Source organism: Hemicordylus capensis, chromosome 3, assembly GCF_027244095.1.
Source record: "Hemicordylus capensis ecotype Gifberg chromosome 3, rHemCap1.1.pri, whole genome shotgun sequence".
In the NCBI taxonomy this organism is placed as follows: Eukaryota; Metazoa; Chordata; class Lepidosauria; order Squamata; family Cordylidae; genus Hemicordylus; species Hemicordylus capensis.
The window spans coordinates 223,739,403-223,760,896 of NC_069659.1; the positions used below are offsets into that span (position 1 = coordinate 223,739,403).

Sequence of the window (21,494 nt, forward strand, 5' to 3'; positions counted from 1 at the left end):
TTGCTAACCCATGTGGTACTGGGTTCTGTTGTTTCTGAGATGTTTTGAGTGTTGATTCTCTGATAGCATATGAGAGTGGATTCATGATATGTCGTTAAAAATCTCATATGCTACCAGATAATCTACACTCAGAACACCTCAGAAACAACAGAACCCAGCACCCCATGGGTTAGCAACCCATGAGGGTGGTTGGCACCCTATGTGCACTACACCGCCACTCGCTCCCAGCCACCCCAGTGCCCCCCAGGTGGAGTTATGGGTCTGCTGAAACCTCCATTATTTCCTATGGGGGGAAACCTTAAAGACACATAAACTTGAAAAATTCCTAAGAAATCATCCCTTTGCCGTATTCCTTTGGAATCTGGGTTGTGGCAGGCACTCCTTGGGGCACTGCCACCCAACCCACTCTTTTGCCCCTCAGGCCCCCGTCTGCCTTGAATCTGCCCCAAAGACATGTGAACTTCAGAAATTCTTTAAAAATCAGCTCTTTCCCCAATTCCTTTGGAATCTAGGTGGCAGCAGGCACCGATTGGGGCACTACCACCACTCTTCTGCCCCCAAAGCCCCCTTTCTGCCCTGAATCCACCCCAAATAACATCAACATCACATATCAACTACAACAGCAGAGCTTTGCAAAGAACCAGGAAGATTTCCAAAGGTCATGCACATCCACATCCCCCCCCCAGTAAATGCAATTGATCTACACACAACCATGTGAAACAACAACAACGAAATGAACTCTGCCCCATGCAGTATTCACACTGCCCCACTGGCCAATGAGGGTAAATTTTACCCTTAAATTTCCTTAAAAGGAATAAGGAGGCAATTACCAGCAGATCAGCCCATGCTTTTGTTGGCCAATCTGCAGGTTGGAAGGGCCGGAAATTCAAACAGAATTTTGAATTTTTGAAAACTCAAAATGGAGATTGAAGAAGAAAGACTTTTCACAATTGCAAAATGGAGTTCCAAAACAGCCAAAACAACAAAACGTTTTGTATCCGAAACAGGGACATTTTGTTTCGGCTACAAAATTTTCTGTTTTGAGCTTTGGATGTTTTGTTTTGGCTACAAAACAGCCAAAATGGCCTGTTTGGGGCACAAAATGTTTTATATCCAAAACGAAACGCACATCTCTAGCAGAAAGTTCCATAGTTTAACTATGAAGGTAAAGTGTGCTGTCAAGTCAATGTCAACTCCTGGTGACCACAGAGCCCTGTGGTTGTAGAATACATGAATACATTGCCATCTCCCACACATCTGAGATGATGTCTTTCAGCATCTTCCTATATTGCTGCTGCCCAATAGAGGTGTCTCCCATAGTCTGGGAAACATACCAGAGGGGATTCAAACTGGCAACCTCTGGCTTGCTAGTGAAGTCATTTCCACGCTGCACCATTAGGTGGCTAGTTTAACAATATGTTGTGTTAAAAAGTACTTTTTGTCTGTCCTGAATCTCACAGCATGTAGCTTCAACGGATGATCCCGGGTTCCAGTATTATGAGAGAAGGAGATAAACATCTCTCTATCTACTTGATCAACATTGTTCATAATTATACACCTCTATCATGTTCTCCCTAACCCACCTTCTTTCTAAACTAAAAATGCCCAAACATTGTAGGTTTTCCTCATGGGAGAGTTGCTTCAGCCCCCTGATCATTTTGGTTGCTCTTTTCTGCACTTTAGAGGGGAAAGCTCTACAGTATCCTTTTTAAGGTGTGGTGGACAGAATTGTACACACAGTATTCGAACTGTAGTCACACCATAGATTTATAGAAGGATAAAGTGTGCCCTCAAGTCAATTTTGACTCCGGGCGCCTACAGAGCCCTGTGGTTTTCTTTGGTAGAATACAGGAGGGGGTTACCATTGCCTCCTCCCATGCAGTATGAGATGATGTCTTTCAGCATCTTCCTATATCACTGCTGCCTGATATAGGTGTCTCCCATAGTCTGGGAAACATACCAGAGGCGATTCATATGGGCAACCTTCTGCTTGTTAGTCAAGCATTTCCCTGCTGCACCATTAAGTGGTTATAGATTTATACAGGGCATTATTATGTTGGCAGCTTTATTTTCTCTCTCTTTCCTAATGAGCCTTAGCATGGAATTAGCCTTCTTGACAGGTGCCACTCACTGGGTTGACATTTCCAGTGAGCTGTCCTCCACAACCCAACCTCTTCCTGGTCAGTCACTGCCAGCTCAGACCCGATCAATGTATATATGAAGTTGGAATTTTTGCCCCCATATGCATCATTTTACACTTACCTTCATTGAACTGCATTTGCCCTTCCAAAGCATGCTCTAGGCAAGTCCTACAAGTCCCAAGAAAAGTTGTGATCCAAAGTCAATCATAGTCCAGATATAATAGCTGAGAATTATCTATCTGGACTATATCTGGACTATCCAGTCCAGATATAATAGCTGAGAATTATCTCACTATGCAAAGAGACAGCTGTGGTACTCTCCCTGCTCCCCCTTGTTTAAAGTGTGGCTTGAATGTGCTTCAGCACATGATAAGCAAGGTTCTCTCAACCAGGGGCGTATCTAGGGTGGGGCAGGCAGGGCATGTGCCCCGGGCACCACTTGAAGGGGGCGCAATTTCTTAAAATTAAAAAAGTTTTTTTAAATGGCCACCAAAAACAAAATGGCCACTGGGCATGCTCAAATGGCCTCTGTGAGGCCCTAGGGCATGCCACGCCTCACAGAGGCCATTTGAGCATGCACAGTGGCCATTTTGTTTTCAGCGGCCATTTTTTAAAAAACAAATTATTTTTAAAAATGACCACCGCACATGCTCAAATGGTGCCTGTGAGGCCCTAGAGGCCAGTGGGAGGAGGGGAAAACTTTGCAGACCCCCCACAGCCTTTAGGAAGTCCCCCAAAGGGGCAACAGGTAATTCTTTAAAAAAAATAATATAATATAAGTCACTGTACACATATTTAATTTGGCACTATGTACAGAGAATCAGGGCTTTTGAATACTGAGCTGAAGTTTATGAGATAAGATTGTATCCATTTGCTCTTACTTTGCTTCTTGTGATAAGTGAGTTAAATGTGATGTCTTAATAATATGGCTATTAATGGTGAGTTTGTCTTTGAATCAATGTGAAATCCTTAGTATTAAGGCCCACTGGGAGTTTCTTGCTCTTTCTCTCATTTTAACTGTCTTTCTGAAATACTAGAATATATTCCAAGCAGTGACACAGTTTACTCTGCATATCCTTTAATTATTTTCAGAGTATCTGGGAAAAGTCAAATTCTCCATTTTTTAAAAAAAACTTATGTAATCGTGATGCTACAATGCATAGCAGAGAATTAGACAGGCACTTCTATTTAGTTTTTCCAAGTACACCTCCACATAATATTGGGGTATTACATGAGCCCCAGCATACTGAAATTTGTAGTTTTCCAGCATTTTTGGTCTGGCTACATCCACTGTTAAATAGTTTTTTAAATATTAAAAGATGAACAAGCTTGACTTGTATTTTTCAGCTGACATTAAGGTAAAGTTTTCTGAAAGATGGGTGTCAGATGTTTGGACAGGGGGCACAATTTCAGTGTTTGCCCTAGGTGCTATTTTCCCTAGATACGCCTCTGCTCTCAACCCACAAAGAGGGAGTTCCATGAGAGCTGAAGCTGATGAGTCCCGAGGCAAGTTGTGGAGCAGCTCCCTGTCATTTTCACCCCAATATATTTTACCCTGAGACTACAAGGCTGTAATTAGTTTTGTTGAATGCTGCTAATTCAAGAAGAAAGAAGAGAGTGACAGGCCAAAGTTCCAACCACCAATGTTCAAATAGTTTTGCTAACAAGTCCCATTGCCAGAGATGCTGCGCACTGACTTCTTTTTTAGACTTCTAGCTCTGCAATTAGGGACTGGGGCCAGGTGGCATCCCTCAGAGAGCCAGAATTGTCCCGGGTTACCAGCTGCTGACCCCTGCTGTAGGTGGATTCCCTACTGATGTGCACTGATATGGAGGGAGCATAAGATACGGATGTGATCCTAAAACACAATTACATTCTAATGAGTGTATCTGCAATTCTATGGTTGCTTATTAGCGATACATAAGAAATCTTATTCAGTCTTTTATCTCCTAGGCTCCTAGCCAGTCGATATGTCGGGATCCCAGCCTTGCCTGGCCTTCGGGCTTCTCTTGGTCATGTTCTCCTGTCATTCTGTGGAGATGGCCAGCAGTTTACAGCAAAGTTTCAAGACTGATCTCTTCAACTTTTATCACACATTGATTCTCGCAGATGGCAAAGAAACCACAGTCCATCTCTTGAAGGATATACCTAAAAGGTAAGGGGAGCCTGCACATTATTTCAGCCCAGTAAATAGCACAATCACACTATGATTGATTGATTGATTGATTGATTGATTGATTGATTGATTTAAAATATTTATTCTCTGCCCCTCCAGTACACTACAGCTTGGGTAGGCTCACAACATTAATAAAATAGATCCAATGTAAAACAAAAGATTAATAAAAGATTAAACAAGTTAAAAGAGCAGGCTAAAACTGCATCCAAAATTACATGTGTCAAAAAGGTTTCAAATTAAAAATAAAAAGCTAAAAACTGTGGACTATCGAAACCAAAGAACCTACCAGATATCAGCAGCAGATAAAATATTTAAAAGCCTCTTTAAAAAGATTTGTTTTAATTTTTTAAAAAACTGAGCAGGAGAGCATGGTAAAGACCTTTGGAGAGGGCATTCCGAAGCTGAGGGGCCACAACCAAAAAGGCCCCGTATCTAGTCGCCGCCAACCGGATCTCTGTTAGTGGCAAGACCAAGAGCAGGGCCTGAGATGCCGACCAACAGGATTGTCCACTCTCTCAGCAGGAAAATCCCCCAGAGCCATAAGGAATCCATTAGGATCCATAAGCCTCCGAGGGCAGACCATCCTAACTGATCTCCCTCCCCTGCAGAGGTGTATTGGATCCACCCTCAGTCCAATTTTCAGCCGGAACTGAGAGAAAGTGAATTGAAATGAAAAGAGCAATAGCCACGACAACATAGATTCTGTTGATTCAAGGCCAACTCCCAATGCAACATTATGCAGGCTACATTCCACTGCTTCTCTGTTTGGGTTGACACTTCAAAGAGTAACACGCCTGGTCATACTCAAGCTGTTTTCCCCCCAGTCCTTGGCCCCAATCCAGAAATAAATTTCATTTAATCCCATTGATTTCAGCTGAATGTAAGAACTGGATATGGGCCTTTTTCTGGGTTGTTTCAAGCAGTGGCGCACCAAGGTGATTTTGGCACCCAGACCTGAAGGGCTTTGGTGCCCCCCACCCCACCATGAGGCCCCACCATGACTAGGACTAAGGGACCTGTGAGAGCTCACATGCCTCTAAAGGGTTGCCGCGTGTGGGTGGAAGCCTCAGGGAGGGAGAAAGAAGGCAAACAGGGGGGCAACCTACTTTATTCTTCAGCCCCATCGCCACAGCCACTGACTCACATGAGGAAATGGCAGAGGGAAACTACCTCCTTTCCTGCCCCGACAAGAACACGGGGCCATTGATTTGTGCATACCCTTTCACCCAAGATACTTCACCCAAGATATGTTTCTTTCAAAGGCACGTGCAAACATCCCCTGGCGGTTCTCCCCACTCCCCCTCCCCTGTTGATGAGATCTGTGTGGGGTGGGGAGTGTGGGAGAAGTTTACTTTTCTCCTGAGGCCTGGAAGCTTTTGAAAGAATCCTTCCAACCATAGGTTCAATCTCAGATACACATGGAAGCAGCTCACCTGCTTGTTCCCACCCCATTGAAGTCTGCTGGCTTAGGCTGGGGCTCGTCCAGCTTCTCTTTGGACAAACTCTGTTCTGAAATGCTCTACAATTAAAACAGTAGCATAAAAACAGAAATTAAAACAGTAACATAAAACAATTATTAAAAGAAATTAGTAAAATTAATTCTAATTTTACTAATTTCTCAAGGTTGACTCAGCCTTCCATCCTTCCGAGGTCGGTAAAATGAGTACCCAGAATGTTGGGGGCAATATGCTAAATCATTGTAAACCGCTTAGAGAGCTCCGGCTATAGAGTGGTATATAAATGTAAGTGCTATTGCTATTGCAATTTAAAAGCCTGTGAGAACAGGAGAGTCTTGAGGGTATTCCTGAAAACAAATAGAGAAGGAGATGCTCTTATTTCAGTAGGGAGCATATTCCAAAGCCCCGGGGCAGCCTCAGAGAAAGCCCGGTCCTGGGTTGCCACCAAACAAGCCAGTGGTAACCGGAACCAGACCTCTCCAGAAGATCGTAACTGTCGGCAGGGTTCATGACAAAGGAGGCGCTCTCTTAAATACCCTGGACCCAAGTCATTAAGGGCTTTATAGGTAATAGCCAGCACTTTGTATTTCACCCAGAAACAGACTGGCAGCCAGTGCAGTTCCCTAAAAACCGGAGTTATGTGGTCCCTTTGAGTTGTTCCAGAGACCAATCTGGCTGCCGTATTCTGTACCATTTGTAATTTCCAGACTATGTACAAAGGCAGCCCCATGTAAAAAGCATTACAGTAGTCAAGCCTGGAGGCTACCAGCATATGTACCACTGTTTTAAGGTCATTTACCTCCAGAAATGGACATAGCTGTCGTATCAGCCAAAGCTGATAAAAAGTGCTCCTGGCTGCAGCATCAACCTGAGAAATCAGGGAGAGCCTGGGGTCCAGGGGCACCCCCAAGCTACATACCTGATCTTTCAGGGGGAGTGTAACCCCATCCAGAACAGGAAGATCTAAACCATCTCTTAGGTCCCATCCCCCCACCGTCAGTACCTCCATCTTATTTGGATTCAACTTTAGTTTGTTATCCCTCATCCAGACCATTACCATCTCTGAGCAGGCATTTAGAGAAGATATGCGACTTCCTGGTTAGGTTGATGTGGAGAAATAGATCTGGGTATCATCAGCATATTGATAATACCCAGCACCAAGCCTCCTGATAATCTCTCCCAGTGATTTCATGTAGATATTTAAAAGCATTGGAGACAGTATGGAGTCTTGTGGAACTCCACACTTTAGTTCTCACTTTGCAGAACAGTCTCCAAGCGACACCATCTGGAATCAACCAGATAGGTAGGAATGGAACCACTGTAAAACAATGCCACTCAATCCCACCTCCTTCAGGTGGTCCATGGTCGATGGTATCGAAAGCCACACAGAGGTCCAAAAGGATCAGCACACTCCCTCTGCTGATAGCCAGATGGAGATCATTCATCAGACCGACCATGGCAATCTCAACCCCATAGCCCACACGAAAGCCAGTTTGAAATGGGTCTAGATAATCTGCATAATCCAAAACTGCCTGGAACTGAGAGGCCACAACCACTCAATCACCTTGCCCAACCATGGAAGATTAGAAACAGGTCTGTAATAAGCTAACTCTGAGGGATCCAATGTGAGTTTCTTCAAAAGTGGTCTTATAACAGCCTCCTTAAGACAAAGAGGCATCCTGCCCTCCCTCAGAGAAGCATTTATGATATTTGCCAGACCCTCTCTGATAATATAATTACCAGATGGGATAAGCCAAGTTGGGCGCACAGTCTGAAATAGTTTGTCGACTTCCCCAAGAGACACACACTGAAAATGATCCAATCTAATCTCATAAGAGGAGTTGCTGGACACTTCCACAGGAGAATCTGCAGTAACTGTGGAATCCAGCTCTGCCCAAATCTCAGAGATTTTATCCGAATCTGAGAAAATTTATCTTATTCTGGGCCCATGGCTTTAAAACTCCCCACCCCTGTGCATAGTTCCTCCATGCAATGCCTACAAATCTGTCTCACAACTCCCTCGCCATCCAAGAGCACTTCACTGCGGCTCCCCTTCCCAAACTATCTCTCCAAATAAGAAGACACTCTCTCTTCCCCCACTCCCCTTCACACAATATATTGCCCACGCATTTCTCCAATTCCCGACACACACAAAAGCAAGTGAGAAAGAGACTCCTTCCCCCCACCCATGCCACCCTTTCTTCTTGGTCTGTTTTTTAAAAGCCAAGCCTTTTCATCAGAGAAAAACACAAGGCAAACAAGGCTCCTATGACTTGCTTGGGCCGTGACTCTCACCACTGGCGAAGCACCGCATGGCAACGCACCACTGCCACCAGCCCGGCAATGGCTGCCTCAAGCCGCCTCACACTCTAGTCACATGGCCCCTCTCCCCAGCCGCGCGCCTCATGCTCTGCCGTGGTGTGAGGAAGGGGAGGGGCAAGGACGTAAGAGGAGCCACACGCTCTCCACCTTCCTCAAGGGCTGGGGGTAGTGAGCCTTGCTAGACTCTGGGTCTAGCAAGATCAGCGCAGCAGGGTGGGGGCAGGGCAGCAGGAGGAGGCCCCCCTGAAACTTGGAGACCACCCCCACCCCAGCGACAGGAGGCCACAGGCAGTGCCCCAAGGTCCAGGAGTAAGAGCGCCTGTGGTTTCAAGAGTCAAGATCTGTCTCATTCTTTCTTCCTTTTCTGTTAGACACATTTTCCTTACTTAGTTTCTCTGCCTTATTGCCAATCATAAATTGGTACATCTAATCGTGAGGTGGGAATTCCCCTTTTCTTGTTACATTGCCAACTTCTATCTCCTCTCTCATTCCCATTCCCCTGAGCAGAGTTGACACAGAATTTCATCTAAAGTGAAATTCAAATTCGGAGAGGGAGTTGCTAATGAGAAATATCTAGAGAAATTTGCAAGAAGCCCAAACACTTCTGATAGCGAAATCTCTTGGGGATTTCATTTTAATGTATTTCTAGTTTGCTACTAAAATGTCAACCAAAGTTTGAGGTGAATTTGGAGAATACTAAGATGTAGTATTTACTTATTCACATTTATATCCCACTCTTCCTCCAAGGAGCCTAGAACGGTACATTTTTATTATCTGTAGGTGTTTTCAGGAGAGCCAAACCTATTTTTGATAAGGTTAGTGAAATGCCTCATGGAGATTTCATGTTCTGCATGAATATCAGTACACTACAAATATCGTCTAAATGAAATTTAAGGTGAATTTTGAGGGTCTGGTGAAACAATTATTAGAAGTTGAGGAGTGTTAAAACAAACCAGATTAGAACCAATTCTTGAGGTAGGAGGGTGCATACACATCTCTACAATTGATCAAGCCACTTCATGCTCCTTTTTCTCTACCAAATACTGCTTCTGTAAGAACTTGAGATAAATTAAGAGTCATTACGTTACATGGTTTGTTGCTTCCTAAGCACTTCTGCTATGTCAAATCTCTAGACTGCTATATAAACAACAATTACATTCAGTATTTATATAGCACTTTTACAGTGTTCAACTGATTTCATATGCATCCTCTTGTAATCCTGAAAACAACCTTGTAAGGTAAGTCATAATTTCATCCCCATATTGCAGATGGGAGACTGAGGCAGTGGTTTGCCTAAGGCCATCTAATGAATGTATGGCAGGTGTAACATTCAGAGCAAGCACATCTTGATTCACAGCTCCGTCGCTTAGCTGCTATACTACTTGAAACCTTTGTAGTTTTACCCTTTCAAGAACAAGAGCTTTAAACCAAGTAACACAATATTGCTTTTAGGAATGCTACTGAAATTCTCCCCAGAAAAATCTTCTGAAATTCTCCCCAGAAAAATCTTCTGAATTTTTCCATGGATGTTGAGATTCTAAATTACCTGGCCAAGCTTATGGAGCAAGCCAAAGAGGTTTGCCCAATCTGCTATTCTTCTATATTTCTGGACCTTGTACAGGCTGAGGCACATGCACACCTTTCACTTCCTTCTGGTCATGTATCTAGTTGCATGGGTGGGTGGACTTGCAGGTTACCACTGGTCATGCTTGCATGCAGGGATGTAAAAAAGCAGAAAAATGGATTTTGATATGATCGCATGGGCAAGCATGTAGGCACATTAGTAATCTGGAAGCCGGGGCGGTAGAGAGATGTGGATTACTGGAAGAAAATGAAAGCTGCAGTGACTTGCAAGTCATTAATCCAAGAATCCACTAATACAAGAAGTAATTTTATTATGTCTCCATGTTAAACTGGAAGAAATGCAAAGTAAAATGTGAGACAAGAGCAAGCCCAGGAAACAAGAATGGAACAAAATGGGGAAATCTACTTACTAAGTCCTGTCCAGCACAAAGATATTTTATAAATTACCTTCACATCCTCTTTAAATATTGAATCAAAAACTTTGCTCAGGCAAATTTTGTAATATCCATGTTATGGGTGTATAGGATATAAATGCCCATTCACTGCAATATATAGATTACTTAGTGTGTGTATATATGGGTATATATTAAAGTCAGTCCTTTAAGAGAACAGTTAAAGTGACACCCAAAATATACTAGCCACATGGGGGTAGGGGGAGGGGGGTATGCCTACAAAAATCTGGTAATCACATAGAAAGTCAGCAGATGCATCTGATAATTGTTGAAACAATGACTGAAACACAACAAATAGTCCAAGTCAGTATATTTCTATCTGATAAGTAAATATATATGAAATCCAAAATAGTACTCGGCACAACACCACAGCAATTATTATCCTCTGAAATCCACATTCGAAACCAATCAGAACCAAAGATGTGATCCCTTACTACAGACCAAGGAGCAAGACTCAGTCAGTGTCGCTCTGGACTCAGACTTTCAGTTGGTGAGATTATAAACTGCATAGAAAAAGCTCTTCAAGAAATGAAACTGGTTTGTGCTTTTCATCTGTGCTTGTCTCAACAATATATACGCAGCAATATATGTGACCTGGCTGGCACAGCACTGTTTGTACAGACACAAGTGAATGATATGATTTCATTCTTCAGGGTATTTTATTTATCATTTCTGCAATTAATAATGTTATGCATCAGAATCTGAAGTTCTATCTGATTGCTAGGTTTTTGCAAGATAGACTCTTGAACCAAATTTAGCTCTGCTGTGCCTAAGACACCAATTAATTACATTAGCATCTCTGAATCCGATGCATGTTCATGAACGCTAGCCACAGAGGGCAAATCGGATGTTTCAGTTCAGATACAGACACTGTGCAGAATGGAGTATGAGACTGCACGTAATACCAGGTTACATAATACATAACATGATGGCAAGAATAAGTTGAAAAACTCTCACAAGGACAGTAAGAATGAAATATAAATTGGGATAATTGGCTATGGTTTTGCATCTCTTCACAGTCAAAACAGTTTGTGGACTCAAAATATTAGACTTTGTTTTCAAACACATTCAATTTTATGAATCCACTTGTTTAAAACTGGAGCTTCCATTTTTTGTGGGGGGAAGACATATTAATCATATAGACATATATAAATTCAAAGCAGTACAAAACAGGGCATTTTACAAAGGAAAATATATTAAAAGAAGACATAGAATGATACTACCAAATGTTGCAAATCTTCCAAGTAGTCTCAGAGGCCCCAGGGCCCATCAAAAACACGCTGCAGCTAAGAAACCGTAGCTTATATGAGGTGCCATAGTGAGTTTGTGGCTGAGGTGAGTTTTACTAAGTTCCTACCGTTCTGAGGTGAGATTGACCTGGGGATTTTCTAACTCATGCCCTCCAATACACTACACTACATCAGTGAGTGGCAAGATACTGATTAAGGGCATGGTCCTGCTTCTAATGGCGCAGCGGGGAAGTAACTTGCCTAGCAAGCAAGAGGTTGCTGGTTGAATCTCTGCTGGTATGTTTCCCAGACTATGGGAAACACCTATATTGGGCAGCAGTGATATAGGAAGATGCTGAAAGGCATCATCAGACTATGCGGGAGATGGCCATGGTAAACCCCTCCTGTATTCTACCAAAGACAACCACAGGGCTCTGTGGTCATCAGGAGTCGACACCGACTCAACAGCACAACTTTACCTTTACCTGCTTCTCTAAGCATGTATGCTCATGAAGATTAGGCCACAGAGTGGTTCCCCATATGAGCATGGCCTAACTCCTGCTTTTGCTGAGAGCAGCCTGTGTGCCCCACTGCTCTCCACCAGTCAGACATGTTACCTCAAGAAGGAGCCTTTCTGCATTTTGGGTACAGGACTATTTCAAAAGTTAGCATTATGGAATGCATACATCATTGCCAAAGCAAGTTGTAAAAAAATGGGGCAAGTCTCTGCCATACAATGAAGCTCTTCTCGCGATCCGTGAGAAGAGCTTCTGTCAGGCTTGTGGGGAGAGCTAAGCCTGTTCTCCCCGCAGATGAGCAGCTGCTCGTAGCTGGGCGGCCAGATCAGCTGCCCATATGGCTGCTGGCTCCGAGCACACAGGGCATCCTGGAGAGACCCCCGAGCCTCGGAGGCTGCTTGCAGACTCCCGGCTGGGGGTCTACTCATGTGTCGCCATGTGCCGTGGCAACACACAAGCAAAAAAATGAGGTTAACAGAGTGCTCGCTCCCTTAACCTCATTTAAGGTGAGGGGGGATTAGGTGGGCTAGCCGCCTTGGGAGCATCAGACTCTCCTGCGAGCCTGGTGGTTCCCATGATCCCTAGAAAGCGGGCAAAGCTCCCTTAGCCCACTTTCCAGTGATTGTGGGAATAGCCTCAATGTTGCCAATGTCTACAATGGAAGAGAGTGCTGAATACCTTCTCTAGTTTGCTTGGTGTGCTAGAAGCCTGCAGGGTAAAGTCTGGGTTTTATTGCGGCATTGACGCTTTAGGTAAGCCACCTTGTGAAGCCTTTATGCCTATAACATCCTTTAAACAGATTTTGAAAAATGAGTTTCAAGATGCTTACATTCTATCACTTCATTTTCAGGTACTATTTTGTTTTGGAGGAAAGCAGAACTCCTGCACCTTTCACAGTGACAGTGACCCCATGTGATGTTCCCATTGAGTGGAGTATCCAGGTCCATAAGACTTCAACAAACTACGTTGGAAAAGCAGCCCATGGTAAGAGATACATGCAAAGACTCAGTACTGGCCCCATTTTTAATGGGAAACCAGAGTTGAAGTGGCCGGTAAACCTGAACATCCGAAGTGGGGGGGGGGGACTCCAGTCCCACATGGAGAATGACCTGAGGTTTTGCTCTCCAAACTCCAGTTGCCACTTCAACAACAACAACACCAGTTGCCACTTCAACAACACCACCACCACCACATATTTATATATCGCTTTTCAATAAAAGTTTTCAAAGCAGTTTACAAACAGGAATAATAAATAAATTAATAAATAAGATGGATCCCTGCCCCCAAAAGGCTCACAACTAAAAAGAAACATAAGATAGCAACAGTCACTGGAGGGTACTGTGCTGGGGGGTGGATAAGGCCAGTTGCTCTCCCCCTGCTAGATAAAGAGAATCACCACATTAAAAGGTGCTTCTTTGCCCACTTAGCCACTCCTTCCTGAGGTTTCCAGCTGCCTGCAGTACATAAGAACTTCAGGCTGGGCTGTCTGAAACCAGAGTTGAGGAAGGAAGCTCTCTCTTTCTCTCTCTGATTGGCTGTGTGGGCTGTCCTTCATGCAAGAATGACACCCACACAGTCATTTCCCCCTCCTCTCTGCAGTCTCCCTGGCTGCAGAGAGCCTCCTGTCCATTACATCCGAATGCAGACAGGAGAGTGGGTTGGTGGTGGAGAGTGGAACTGTGGGTCCATTGGACTTTCAGCTGGTGCTTCTACAATAGGAGTTTTCCCAGTGCACTGTAAACCACTTGAAACTGGGAGGCTTTTCAAATACAGTTTGTGATATGATCTGGGGAAGAGCCTTTTTAAAAATAGTAATAGTAATAATAGTAATAACTCCCCCAAGCATACACAAGGCATTGGGGATGCCTAAAATACCTCTCCACAGCCCAGTTAATTTCTTTAACTGAGAACTTCTTTAAAGCACTTCTTTAAAGTGCTTGTTTTTGTGTTTGATAGGTCCAGCCCAATACCTGTGATTCCTGAAGTGACATGGTGAGCCACTGCCCCTCATGAACAGCACACACAACACACTATTGCCTTCCCACCCCAACGCTACACGCAGAATGCATTGCACAGCAATTCTCTCCTGCCTGATCTCCCAGTCCCACCTTACCCCCTGCAGCATGCACATTGCATCATGTGCCAATTCCTTCCCACCCAATCTCTCTTCCCACCCCCACAGATTCCTGATAATCTCCCTCCCCATCTACACTGATCCCCCCTCTCACCCCTGTTGATTCCTACCCAATCACACACGGTCTTCCAATGATCCCCTGAGCCTGATCTCTCTCCCTGCCCCCACCTGATTTCCCTTCCCCAGCACCGTCTCTGTCCTTCACCAGTTCCCCCCACACTTGCTGATTTCCACCTGATCTCCTTCCTTGTACTAGCCAATTCCTCCCCTGCCTGCTGATACCTTGGAAAGCATTGACACAAAGAAAGAGCAAAGGAACTGCTAATATTATGTCAGACTCAGTCCCCAACATCAGGACTTGCATGCATGGTGACCAACCAACAACTAATTGGTTTTAATTTTCATATTGGTTTTGTATACTTTATTGCAACATTTTTATTTTATATTGTATGCCACTTTGGAGGCCTGGACGATGAAAAAGTAGCCTAAAAATAAATGTATTCATAAATAAAAAAACTTTAAGCCACTGTGCCACAGTCAAGACCAAACCTTGAAACAGTGCCATTCTAGTGTGCACTACAGTACATATGCAGCCTCCATGCTAATCTGTGTAATTTTGCTTCTCATCCATTGAGCCAGAGAACATACAGCAGAATAGCATGAGAGGGGCAGGCAGAAGGGCAGGTACCATAGCTAGACCCACAGGCCCTCAGTACAAGAGTGCTGTGTATGGTTGTCCTCCCATATTTTAACTCATATGTCTATATTTCACTGACAGGTGATTATGACATGCATAATCAGTTTCAGAAGACCACAAAGACGATGTCTACTATTTTTAGCTATAGAGGCAATTCTGTGGAAACTTACATGGGAACATCTTACTATTCTGCTGTCTATATGCTTGAATTCTTATCCATCGAAAGAGACACCCATATTACTGTGTACCTAACAACTGACACAACTTCTGTACACCTGTATCCTGAACTTCCAGTAGATCCACGCATAGATGTCATTGGCGTTGGCCACAGCACAGTAACTCTAGCGTGGAAGCACAGTCCAACAGTCCTTCAGTACAAAGAGAACATCCAGTACTGTCTCCTGATGAATGAAAAGCATAACTACAAGAGCTTGTGTGCAGCAGAAACAGCGATAAGATCTTCTGGGGTGAAATCACCACAAGGACTGGTGCTCTCACTCTCTCCCTATGCACTGGACCCTCAGCCAGTGATGGTATTGTCCAATGGTGAATTAAGTATCATCAGCAAAGCTAGCAGTGGGGAGGTGAGGCAGATATGTGTGGGCACCAAGAACATCTACACTGTCTCCAACCTTACTCCCACTACTCAGTATTACTTTGATGTGTTTGTAGTCAACTTCCTCACCAACGCCAGTGCTGCCTATACTGGAACCTTTGCCAGAACTCTTGAAGAACCAGAGTCCAAAGTTACTGAGCTGAAGGATGGGAAAGTGATTCAACTCATCCTGGATGGGAGAAAACAAAAAATCTACCATTTGCAATATCAGGCTAGCCACAAGCAGGTCCACTTTGCCTTTCAGTCTTGCAGTGGTCAAGTACGAATTGAAATATCTAGGGATGCAAAGGTGCTGATTTCAGAGAGCTTTGCTGGCTTGAGACACTTCACACTGAAGGGAAGACTAGGAGATCAATACTTGGTGCACCTGGGGTCCACAGAACCTTCAAATGCATCTGTGAAGGTCCAGGTGTCCTCTCTCTTCCACAAACCTTTCTTCCCAGCTCTCCCAGAGAGCTTAAAAATCAAGTCCTTTAGCAAACTGAGGACCTGTGATTCAGTCACCATTGCTTGGCTAGGAACACAGCAACTGAGCAAGTATTGTGTATACAAGAAACAAATAGAAGAGGACCAAGTTTGGATGGAAACAAGGAATGCTGATAGGTGCTCAGGACCTGAGATAAGGCAAAGAAGTGATAAAGTGTTATGCAAGTACTTCCATGATCTCAATATACAGAGAGCAGTGACAACAGAAACCATTGGGGGGCTCAAAGCAGGAACTGTTTACTTGTTTGATGTGTATCTCATTGGGTCCTCTGGGATTCCAGTCAGGTATTACAGTAAAGTAGTAAAGACACGGAAGAAATGTTGAAAATGCTTCACAATCTGCTTTCTGAGGAATGATGAAAGTGAAGGAACGTTGTGCACTTTGGGTTTAAATCATTCACCATTACATCAAAATGTGCTGGAACAGCAAACAGTATTTCAGTTGCAATATTTGAGAGGAAGGAACTTTAGTCTAGGAAAGTAGACTTGCCCCTGTGGTGTTTTTTTAATTCCTAAATGTTCTGTCTCTTACCTGGAGGAACATGAAGAGCACTTTATAGCAAAACACCTGCCGTCAGAATCAAAGCATTCATCTCAACACATATCACCTTAAAAGACTAACAAACTTATTTCAGCATAAGCTTTTGTAGACTATAGTCCACTTCACCAGATGCATGAGGTGTTTTCCTCAGTGGGCAGGTATATATATACCCCTCCACACACACACACACACACACACACACACACACAGGGGTAGAGAAAATAAATTGCAAAAGGTGCGGTCAAAGAGGAGTTGTTTATTATGTAAAGTTAAACTATGAGCCCTCCTCATGATCTATGAGAAGGGCTTAAAGGGGCAAGGGGAGGAAGCCTCGAAAAGCTTACCTCCCCTGCAGACAAACAACTTCTTGTTGCTGGGTGACCGGATTGGCTGCTCAGACGATTTCTGGCTTCTGCCGGTAGCTCCAAGGGTCAGGGTGCCGGGATGCATTGCCCCACATTGCCCTGCCCCTGGAATTCCCATAATGCACCACAAGGCAGCACAGTGCATTATGGGAATCTCCCTCCCCCCACCCCACAAAGCCAGCCGGAAGCCCTGCAGTCTGCCAGCCCCAGCTGCGGTTGGCAGATGATCACCGAAATGGGGTTAGGAGAGTGCTTGCTCTCCTAAACCCATTTAAGGGGGTGGCTCCGGAAATGGGTTTCCCGCTGAGGCACTGCTGGGATCAGGCCCAATCTCAGCAGTACACACAGGCAAAACTAGGCTGGGTTTCCTTAGCCTGGTTTTGCCTGTGCATGTGAATAGCTTCTATATGTGATTAGTACCATGACAATTCTTAACAGCAGTAATAACAAATAAAACAATCTTCCCAGCTGACTCTATTGTTTACTATTACGTCTATTGTGAATCAGCACTGGACTAACTTTGAATAATAATGGTCACTTAGGAACATAGGAAGCTGCCACATACTGAGTCAGACCATTGGTCTATCTAGCTCAGTATTGTCTTCCCAGACTGACAGCGGCTTCTCCAAGGCTGCAGGCAGGAATCTCTCTCATCCCTATCTTGGGGATGCCAGGGAGGGAACTTGGAACCTAGATGCTCTTCCCAGAGCGGCTCCGTCCCCTGAGGGGAATACCTTCCAGTGCTCACACTTCTAGTCTCCCATTCAAATGCAACCAAGGCCAACTCTGCTTAGCTAATGGGACAAGTCATCCTTGCTAGCACTAGACCAGCTCTCCTCACAGTTATTATACCTCTTTCACCCCATAGGTCAGGGGTTCACAATCCTGGGTCCCCAGATGTTGTGTGAGTACAACTCCACCAGCCCCAGCGGCCCAATGCTTGTGGAGTTATATCCCAACGACAGCAGGGGACCCAACATTGGGAACCTTGTCATAGACCTTTAACCCTCCCTTTTACTCCCCCCATCCCCATGTCCATGTGTGTACCTACCCTGGGGCATAGGTAGGGGAGAGGGAGCCCGTGTTCACCCCTCTCCCTGGCCGCCCCTCAGAGTGAGGGAGATAATGAAGTAAATAGGGAGGGGTGGACCTGGGAGGTCTTCTGGAGCTGGGGGACCTGGGTTCTTTGAACCCATCCACTAAATTACTGTATAGCTATGCCCCTGGTACCTACCAGCTGAGGATTACACTTCATGCATCTGGTGAAGTGGATTCTAATCCACAAGCGCTTATGAGGCAATAAAGTTGTTAGTCTTTAAGATGCTACAAGACTGTTACCTTTTGTATGATACCTTTTCAATCAACAGAGCCCACACACATACTCACACACTTTGTGTATCCTACTTAATGTGGACTGAGTCTGAGAGAAATACTACTAGGCGGACAGGAAAAGTGAACCACTATGGCTGTACCTTGTTACCGGAGAGTTGGGTACTTGATAATGGCATACTGTTGTTACAACTTCCATTCATTTCTTTCACTTTACATATAAGATAGTCCCTAATTCAGCTTATGCAGAGAGTTGAGAGGATCAAGAGGAAGGAAGACGTCTCATATCCAACCATTTCCCATATTTCTGACCAGTTGTAAGGGTAAGCCCTGGTGATTTCTGTGCCTGTTAGCCATCCCCTGTTGTAAGAACCATCATGCATTTGAACGAAGTTTGCAGGCTGTCCAACTGTTGAAAGGCTGGATATACTAGTTCCTAAGAGTAGGTGCTAATAAAGAAAAGTATGACAGCTGTATATAAATAAAAGAGTCTTTCCAGAGTGATACAGGTTTTCCATGTCATCGTGTTTCTTAGAGAAAATACCACGTATTCAGCTAAACAAGTAATCGATATGCCAGATATATCACATCTTATATTTGAAGTCCCCTCCCCCCCCAAAAAAAACCCAACAAATGACATAAATAGGTTTTTTCAGAGCTGGCAATTCTGTGGGTTTGAATTATTTCGGAAACCCATTTCATTGCTGAGTCCTGGCAAGCTCACATGAGCCAGTACTATTATCAACCTGCATCAGCAAGACACAATATATGTGAGGATGGTCAATACACTATAGGAATCCAGATAGTCCTTTGGAATTTCTCTCCCTAAATTTGTGGAGCAGACTCCAGAATCCTCAGAATTCATATCTTCCAGGTTTTGGTGACTTTCCTATGTGTTATAGTAATGAGGGGAAATGATAGACAAAGAAGATTAGCTTTTTGCCTTCTTGTCCTTCCAAAACATGTGGAAGCAGAAATACAGTGGGAGAGTCCGTGTAGAGTTCACTTTCCCCCTAAACAACTGTCTGTGCTTCCTAAGGGAGGTCTTGGCCTGCGTCTCATTTTGCTAACTCTGTTTTTATTACAGTTAAGACCTAAAAGCCACAAGTTTTGCTCTCTGTATATTATTTTTCTCTGAGTCTACTGATCTCTGTTCTGAGCTTCACAAACAACAGTTCAGGGAGATCTATCCTATCCTGGCAGTCAACATTTTGAACGTCCCTTACATATTCAGCTCTGGCACTTCTAATCAAGTGTAATAAGCTTCATCCTGCATGGACTTTTTGAAAGCCCAAATTGCTTTTTCAGTGTGCTTAAGCCAAGATTAATCTGAGTAGAGGATATCGATAGTAAACAAAAAGAGTGGGGTGGGGTTTTGCTTTTGTTTTGCTTTGCTTCTGTAATTATGGTAAATAGTTTTGAGACAAAACTGAAGAAATTTTTTGACTATAACTTTTGAGACAAAATAACATGAACAATGCCTCACACTTATTTTGCCCTTTGGTGGCAAATAAATCTCAAAACTCCTTAGGATGATTCTCCCCCACCCCAATTCTGACATTATAGATACTGATAACTTACTACTTTTCATTCAGGGAATGTTTGCCTGCACATTGCCGGCACTTAAAAAGCCTCTCACCATTGCATTCCTGTCTTGGACAATCTGCCTCCAACTTCTTTCTCTCAGTTCCTGATTCCAACAGCATCTGCCTCTCTCTTCTTCCTACGTCTCTTGCTTTCTCCACTCATTCTTTCCTATGTCAATTTCTATTGCTCCCCTCTGTCTGCACGCTGGTCTCTCCTCAGACTTCCCACAGATACCACCCCCTCATTTTTTTTACATTCGCAACCATCGGCTCCCCTGCTTCATGTCCCACTCCTCACTCTGGGGGCATTTGTGACATCACTGAAGTTTGCAAGTGACTGAGTGGTAACCTGACAGCTTACACGCAAACCTGAGTTTGCAACCAGTATACAAATGACAACCAATGATCATTGGCATGGGGGCAGGGCAAAGAGAGGTTTTGCACCCCTCCTTTCTCCTCCCTATACACCTGCTGGCAAGTCTTTCTGCAAGCTACTTGGAGTCTAGCACATGAGGATTTGAAGAAGGGAGTTGAAAGGTCAGTGTGGGGAGGACACCTTCACCTTGTCAAAGCAGATTCACAGGGTGATGGAGAAAAGAAAAAAGCATGATGCTAAGCAGAGAGGTGTTTCATATGTTTTAGTTTACACAATCTATTAAGTGAGAACACTCAAAGGCCCATTGGGATTAAGGCTCTGTTGCAGGCAGAGTGTGTTGCCAATGTACAACACAATGAAGAGCTTCATCCCTGAAGAGCTTGCTTTCTACAACAGTGGTTTTCCGGTTATTGTTACTTCAGGAACCCTTTCCATGCACACTGAGATCAGCTGGGGAACTACTTATCTACCATAGAACCCTTTGTGTTGCAAAGGTTCCTGGGAAAGATTTTAGGCACCTTCAGATCGTGAAGGGCACTGTTCAGGCTTGAATGATCTCACTGTCGCTCTTCATGAACTGGGTGTGTCCTTTGGAAGACATCCAACATTCTCTTATAGCCACACATTTCAAGGAGTGACCAGCAGCAATGGAAAACCTGTTCATCAGGGAAACTTGTCACCATTAATTGATAGCCTGAAGAATAGCAATTGTTGTTCTGAAGGACACAGATTTTACTACAACACAGTTATTTAGCTGGAATGTTGAGAGAGAGAGAGAACAAAGGAAGAATGTCATATCTACTCAGTTTGACAAACTGTCAGAACAGGACATCATTCTTTAAAGTTCATTGGCCAATCAGTGTTCATCCACGGCTTAATATTCAAAGATGGAGGCTGTTTCTATAACAGAGCCACAACATAACCTGAGATGGGGCTTTATTGCTACTTTGGAGATGGTTCTTATTCACTGGATACTCTTACATAAAAATTCACACCCATTTCCTCTGTGGATAATAATGCAGCTGCAGCGAGAACAAAATTTATATATCTCAGTGAGTGGGGATATGGAGACTCATAACATAATGCTGATGATCCCCAGGAGAGGGGTCTGTTTTCAGCCGCATGACCACAGCAGATTTAATATGTGCTATGGCCTTTGGCTGGGCTGAATCACTACCACTAATCATGGCAACCACAAGAATGGAAGATATAAAGGAGGATGAAGTGAGAAAGTTGGCATGCTGGTGTAGGGTGGGGCGGACCACAAAACTGGGTCCAAGAGAGACAGAGACACAAGTGATGGAGAGCAACAGGGAAAGGAAGGAAAAGCAATGCAGGCATTGCCTAACTTGTCCTTTTTATTTCAAGGGGACTATTTTGAGTAGTTTTCCTCATCATATCAGCCAATATAAATAAAATAGGAAACACAATATATGTGTTAGATCTCCTTATTCTTCTGCAAAGCATATGAGAGAAGATGAAAGC

General features: G+C 44.0%; 1 protein-coding gene and 1 long non-coding RNA gene across 2 annotated transcripts in view; one reads left to right on the plus strand and one right to left on the minus strand.

Annotated features, from left to right (window-relative positions):
• The window catches only part of LOC128351254 (protein NDNF-like), a 56,637-nt gene extending 40,500 nt beyond the window's left edge, over window positions 1–16,137 (plus strand). The window contains exons 2-4 of the mRNA XM_053310637.1: window positions 4,095–4,296; window positions 12,730–12,863; window positions 14,792–16,137. Of these exons, the coding sequence (XP_053166612.1) occupies window positions 4,112–4,296; window positions 12,730–12,863; window positions 14,792–16,137 (1,665 nt within the window). The 5' untranslated portion in view covers window positions 4,095–4,111. The remainder of the gene's footprint in view (window positions 1–4,094; window positions 4,297–12,729; window positions 12,864–14,791) is intronic.
• LOC128351255 (uncharacterized) lies at window positions 4,119–19,879 on the minus strand. Its single transcript, XR_008319668.1, has 3 exons — window positions 19,687–19,879; window positions 5,751–5,836; window positions 4,119–4,289 (listed from the first exon to the last, which is right to left on the minus strand). It is a non-coding gene; the product is annotated as an uncharacterized LOC128351255 (long non-coding RNA).
• Window positions 19,880–21,494: the final 1,615 nt, after the last annotated feature.